At 54.0% G+C, this 6,564-nt stretch overlaps 1 protein-coding gene across 1 annotated transcript; it reads left to right on the top strand.

Moving 5' to 3' along the window:
* The first annotated feature begins 439 nt into the window (after nt 1-439).
* Nucleotides 440-784, top strand: LOC136543310 (uncharacterized). Its single transcript, XM_066535792.1, has one exon. The coding sequence runs from the start codon at nt 440-442 to the stop codon at nt 782-784; it is 345 nt and encodes a 114-aa protein (XP_066391889.1).
* The last annotated feature ends 5,780 nt before the right edge of the window (nt 785-6,564 follow it).

Genomic DNA, 6,564 nt, shown 5'->3' with positions numbered 1-6,564 from the left:
CCTCAACAAGGTTGTCCAGAGCCAGGACGCAATGGGAAGAACCGCGAAATGGGCACTCGAGCTGATGGATCAAGGCATCACGTATGCCTCCTGAACGGCGATCAAATCCTAGGTGTTGGCCGACTTCATCGTTGAATGGACCAAGGCCCAGACACCACCGGCGGTCATCGATCAAGAGTACTGGACGATGTACTTCGATGGCTCACTGATGAAAAAGGGCACCGACACGGGGCTGGTTTTCGTATCGCCCCTCAGGGTCTGCATGAGGTACATGGTTCGGCTCCATTTCCCCTCATCAAATAATGTGGCCGAGTACGAAGCGCTCATCAATGGCCTATGAATCGCCATCGAGTTGGGCATTCGACGCCTCGACATCAGGGGTGACTCCTAGCTGGTCATCAGCCAAGTCATGAAGGGTTTGAGCTGCTACGACGCCAAGATGGCGGCGTACTGCCGAGAAGTCCGATGGCTGGAGGACAGGTTTGACGGCCTCGAACTGAATCACGTCCCAAGGCGCCTCAATGAAGCGATCGACGCACTCGTGAAAGCAGCGTCCAGCCGAGAGCCGGTGCCAATGGGTGTCTTTGCCAGCGATCAACACAAGCCCTCAGTGTGCTATGAAGGGTCGGAACCGGCCAACCATGGCCCATCTTATCCGGCCCCAAGGGCTGACCCATCGACTGCTCTGTCTGACCCCGAGGTCATGGAGCTTGAAGAGGATCCAACAGCAGAGCCTAACCCTCTGGACGACTGGAGAACGCCCTACCTCGACTACCTCCTCTGAGACGCACTGCCAGTGGACAAGATGAAGCTCGACGGCTCGCATGTCTTGCCAAATCCTTCATCCTTGTAGAAGGTGAACTCTACAAACGGAGCCACACCGGGATCCTATAGCTCTGTATCCCCATCGAACAGGGGGGACTTCTGCTGAGCGACATCCACGATGGGGTCTGCGATCACCATGCCATGCCGAGAACCTTGGTTGGAAACGCATTCTAACAGGGCTTCTACTGGCCCACTATAGTAGCCGATGCCGAGCAAATCGTACGCACCTGCGAGGGGTGTCAGTACTACGCTTGGCAGTCTCACCTCCCAGCCCAAGCACTCCAGATGATCCCCATCACATGGCCCTTCGTGGTCTGGGGGCTCGACCTGGTTGGGCCTCTCAAAAAGGCATCCGGGGGCTTCACCCACCTACTTGTCGCCGTAGACAAGTTTATGAAATGGATCGAAGCTCGACCGATCTCCACGATCAAATCTGAGCAAGCTATGCTGTTCTTCCTCAACATCATCCATCGCTTTGGAGTACCAAACTCCATCATCACAGACAATGACATGCAGTTCATCGATAAAAAAATCATTCGATTCTGCGATGAACAACACATCTGGGTCGATTGGGCGGCCATCGTGCACCCCCGAACGAACGGGCAGGTCAAGCGCGCAAACGGCATGCTCCTACAAGGCCTCAAGCCCAGGATCTTCAACCGGTTGAACAAGTTCGGCGCGCGCTGGGTCGCCGAGCTCCCGACGGTGCTCTAGAGCCTAAGGACAACTCCCGGCCGGGCCACTGGCTACACACCCTTCTTCATGGTCTATGGTTTCGAGGCCGTCCTACCGATGGACCTCGACTGTGGAGCGCCAAAAATCAGAGCATACGACGAACTGGGAGCCGAGGCATCCCACCAAGACGGCATGGACCAACTAGACGAAGCCCGTGACATCGCCGTCCTCCATTCGGCTAAGTACCAGCAGGCATTGCGACGGTACCATAGCCGATGGGTGCGTAACCTAGCCTTCAATGTTGGGGACCTTGTCCTCCACCTCGCGCAGAGCAACAAGGACCGCCACAAGCTCTCCCCACCCTAGGAGGGGCCGTACGTCGTCGTAGAAGTCCTCCGGCCAGGCGCCTACAAGTTGAAAACCATCAACGGCAAGGTCTTCACCGACGCCTAGAACATTGAGTAGCTACGTTGCTTTTACCCTTAAAAAATGCATAGTTTTCCTTATCAGTTTTTGTCTTCAGAAATCCCCGATGTTTAGTGACATCCGACCCTTGAAAATTGCCAGGGGTTGGACCTCACTCGGGGGTTGATATAAGTGATATAAGTACATTTATCCGACCCTAGGAGAAGTTGTTTGTCGTAACAAAAGATGAAAATTTGTTCATTTTTTGCACAAATTCACTGCTTACAAAGTGATTTCATCACGAAAAGGACTAATGCACTCTTAAATTCAAAGGACTGTTCACTCGGGGGCTCCCCCACAAACTTATTCAGTTACAGTATCTGACTAGCTTTACTATGAGTACTGCTACGATCGCCGCGCCACGCCCTCCATCGACAACACCCGGGCGTGTACACGGGCTCATTCGTCTACTGCGGCCTCTGCGCCACGCCCTCCATCGACGACGTCCTACCACTCCGCGGGATCCTCGAAGGTGCTGTCATCTGCAGCCGCAACCTAGACAACGGCGCCTCCGTCGGGGCGTCCAGGGACTATGCCATCGTCATTAGCCGCAACCCAGACAACGGCGCCTCCATCAGGGCATCTAGGGACTACGCCATTGACATCAACCGCAACCCTAACAATGGTGCCTCCGCCAGGGCATCCAGGGATTATGCCATCATCATCAGCCGCAACCCTGACAACAGCATCTGGGCGGGGGGCGCCTCCCGCCGAAGGAAGGCCGCAACGCATGACGGCAAAGCTGACGATGTTCAGCACTCTCCTATGCCCCTCCTCCTTCAGCAGCAGTGGCTCCTCCTTCAGCAGCAGTGGCCTGCACCATCTCATCTACATCGGATGACATCTAGCTCGACATCACACTCTAGATTCACGAGCGGATCTGTGAGTTCTTCTCTCCCTGTCATTACCCTCTCTTACTTAGGAACCGCTGCATTCGGTGGAGAGGAAGGAGAAGAGGTGGTGGCTCAGAGGCTAGCGAGGAAGTGGGATGAGAACCCCCCTATTTAAAGAAGGGGCTCAACAGCTGAGGAAAGGCGAAAGGTTGGGACGAAAAACTCTCTGCCTACCCCTATTCAATGCAAATGCAAAATCAATGCTGACAGAAATCTGAGGGGACGCGTCGGAACCGACGGGACGTGCTCTGGTCGATAAGACGTCGCCTGGTCAAATAGGACATTGCCTAGGCGTGGCCCGCCACTAATGCGCCCCGGGCGCGATAACCAAGGCACACGCTCATATAGGCGACTCTCCGCTTCCCTAGGCAGGACCGTGGAACAACCCGATGATGGAAACCCCGTCCAAGGGGAGTCCAACGGGCCTCCTAGGTCGATCGGGCGGCCCAGGAAAAACAACGAATGAATGACCGTTGAAAGATAAGCACCTCTGTTTACTTACTTTGAGTGTTAATTTCTTTACCGAGCCTCCGACCCCAGCAACAGCAAAGGCACGGACATTGCTCGAGGGCTGCCAAGGGTGTCTATTTGTTTAGACACCCTCTTCACCTGACTCCTCCTTACATTTAAAATTGGGAGCGCGGTGTGTGGGTATAAAACCTTGAATACAACTGGACGAACCGCCAGACCCTACGCCTCGACGGCTACGGTGTTTTTTGTTCACCGGCATAATCAAACTCACAGTTCCCCGTAGCGCAAGCCTTAGCTCCCGCCTTCCCGAGAAGGGTTTAGAGGGGTCTCCCATAGAACCTCCTTCGAGGAGAAGCTGTTAGGACACCTAAATCAATCGAGAGGCTTAGATCACCGCCGAGAGTGAGGAAACAAAAAATAGCGATGCTTATGCAGGTTACGCCGACCTCATCACAAACTTCGGACCTGAACCCCACACAGACATGTCTGGTAGGAGCTTCCCATCGCTCACACCACCAAGGTAACATTACCAACCCCCGCTTCCATTTCAATTAAGTTATACACTAAATCCATACATCCAAAACAATTGCATATGCAAATCCCTACATCTCAACACTTCATGTCGCATCACAAAGCGGCAGCCACCTCATTCGATATGAGCGGTGACTGACCGAGGTTCGAAGGCCGGCCCATGAAGGGCTCGAGGCCGCCTCACGTCAAATAGAGCCATGGGAGAAAAACAGAGATGAGCCCTAGTGGCCTTGCCCGACCCCGCTCATAAGAAGACAGGGACATCTCGGCCTTTCTCGTTCGATTCTAACCCCAAGCAAAACCCATAGAACCTCCATCGAGGAGAGGCCAATGGGCCACCTAAGCCCAACGAATGGCTCGGGCATCTACCAGGAGGCGAGTTAAGAAGTAGTGGAATGCCACATACGGGCTCCGCCGACCCCATCAACGAATGATGGATCTGGATTCCACACGAACATACCCATTAGCAAGCTCATTGAGTGTGACACTCGAGCCATCAAGGCAAGTATCGTCAACTCAGCCCCTCCGGTTGTGAAAACCGAGGATAGGGTAACAAGCGAAAACACACCCGACCCCTATCAGACCCTAAAGGGCTCAGGGGCTCGAGCCACTCGATCCAAGAACAAGAGACCGAGGTTCGAAGGTTGATCCACGAAGGGTTCGGGGCCGTCTCGCGTCGAACAAGAGCCTAGGGAGAAAACGCAGATGAGCCTCAACGGCCTTTGCCTAGCCCGCATTGAGGCGGATAGGGTCATCTCAACCTTCTAGTTCAATCCAGCCTCTAGCTGAGCCCATAGAATCCCCATTGAGGGGGGATCTATTTTAAGATGGGCCAAGGAGCAACAGAACGCCACCCGAGGGCTTTGCCAACCCTATCGCAAAGCAAACGGGATCGGATTCTGTCTAAACATTCCCGTTAGCAAGCTCATAAAGCACGTCACTCGAGCCATCGAGGCAAGTGACGTCGCCTTAACCTCTCTAGTTGCGAAAAAACGCTGATGGGGCGACAGTCACAAAATGAGTCGGCCCTTGACCGAATCCCCACCATGCGCAGAGGCACGGGGAAGGCCGGACCAGCTATAAGACCAAATGTATGGTCACGCAGTGATCACCAAAGTCCTAAGTAAGGGGTATGTGCGACAAACGTAAGTTCGCTACCCTCGCTCCGGTCTCTAGTAACATCCGACCCCAACGACCGCAAGGGGTCGGATCTCACTCGGGGGCTGATAAAGGTATGAATACCTCCTTTCTTTTTTTGAAACAGTCATTACATTAGACCTTCTCCTCGTGTCAAGACTGGCGGCAAGGTTCGAGGGAACAGATAGGTAAGACTGCAAAAAGCCCACGCCCAGACGGCTATGGTAATTTTGCTCACTAGCACAATCAAAATTTCACCTAAACACCTCGAGCCCTACAGTCTTAACAAACAGAAGGGTCAGATCATGTAAATCTTTCCTCATTACAAAAAAGGAAGAAGGTAAGATCGAACAAACGAAACAAAGTCACGAATCTGCTTTCGGACACAAAAGAACCGACACTTGTTCACGTATTACGGATACATGTTTATCGAAATGATTCAACTAACTACTTTTGCGGAGGGAGAACCATTTCTTTCAGCCTGTTTGCCAGATTCCGCACAAGGGGAGTCACCGCCTTCTCAATCTCGTCTAGCTCAGCGTCTTCATAGATAGGCACAAAGACTTGGCTCATTACCTCCAAGTTGATCTCCCGATCATAATGAGAACGGGCAACAGCGAAGGCCTGGGTGATCCTGGTGTGAAAGGTGTCCTCCTCAAGTTGGCCCACCCGTGCCATGATACCTACGGCACGAGCTGCAAGCGAGCTAGTTCCCTCTGGCTGCGCCACCCTTAGGGTGTCGATGACCACACTAACAGCGGCTTGTAGAAGGTCGTGCTCATCACTCTCGGTCTAAAGGATCCCTCGCACTTCGGCGAGCTCCTTGCCTAGCCTGGCCGAGATGCTCTCGATGTCCAACCTTCGGTTCACCGCGGCTCCAAGATTCGCTCGGAGGGAGTTGACCACCTGATGCGCCTCGTCGCGCTCTCGAACAGCCCGGTCGCGCTCCTCGCGAGCCATGCTGCGCTCCGAGCGAAGTCTTTCTTTGGTTCGGCGTAGCTCGTCTCGCCCCCCCCGCGCAACCGGGCGATCACCTCGGCGTCCCGGTCCGCCCTCTGCTACAGGGCTGTGGACCTATCCTCGACCTTCCGCCTGAGATCCCGCTCTATCTCTAGCCCAGCCAGGACCTCGACAGCTCGCTCACTGGCCGCAACATCCTTCTAGAGTAGCTCGTCCCGCTCCTTTCGGATCCTGGCGGCCGCCTCCTCATCTAGCTTCACCCTCGCCGACAAGTCCTCGAACATCCCATGGATCTCCTCTGCGTCCCAACGCGCCTCGACCTCCTGCTGCTAGGTGGTAGCAAGCTACTTGCCCACATCTCCTCGTAGTCGAGCCTCCTCGGTAAGGCAGTCCCATTCCGCCTTTTGCTCATAGAGGAACCAAGACTTGTTCCGACTATGAGCAACGATACACTAAAAAGAAGACCGATATCAAAAACATGAAAACACAAAAATACGTGAAGAAAGAAGAAAACGAGGGAGAAGATCAAGCGGATACCCGATCAGTAGGAATGAGGATTTCGCGTAGGGCACCACTGGCCTGGCTCAAGGCATCCATCATAGCTGAG

The sequence above is a fragment of the Miscanthus floridulus genome, chromosome 3 (genome assembly GCF_019320115.1).
Source record: "Miscanthus floridulus cultivar M001 chromosome 3, ASM1932011v1, whole genome shotgun sequence".
Lineage (NCBI taxonomy): Eukaryota > Viridiplantae > Streptophyta > Magnoliopsida > Poales > Poaceae > Miscanthus > Miscanthus floridulus.
This window is presented reverse-complemented; position numbering and strand designations above follow the sequence as displayed.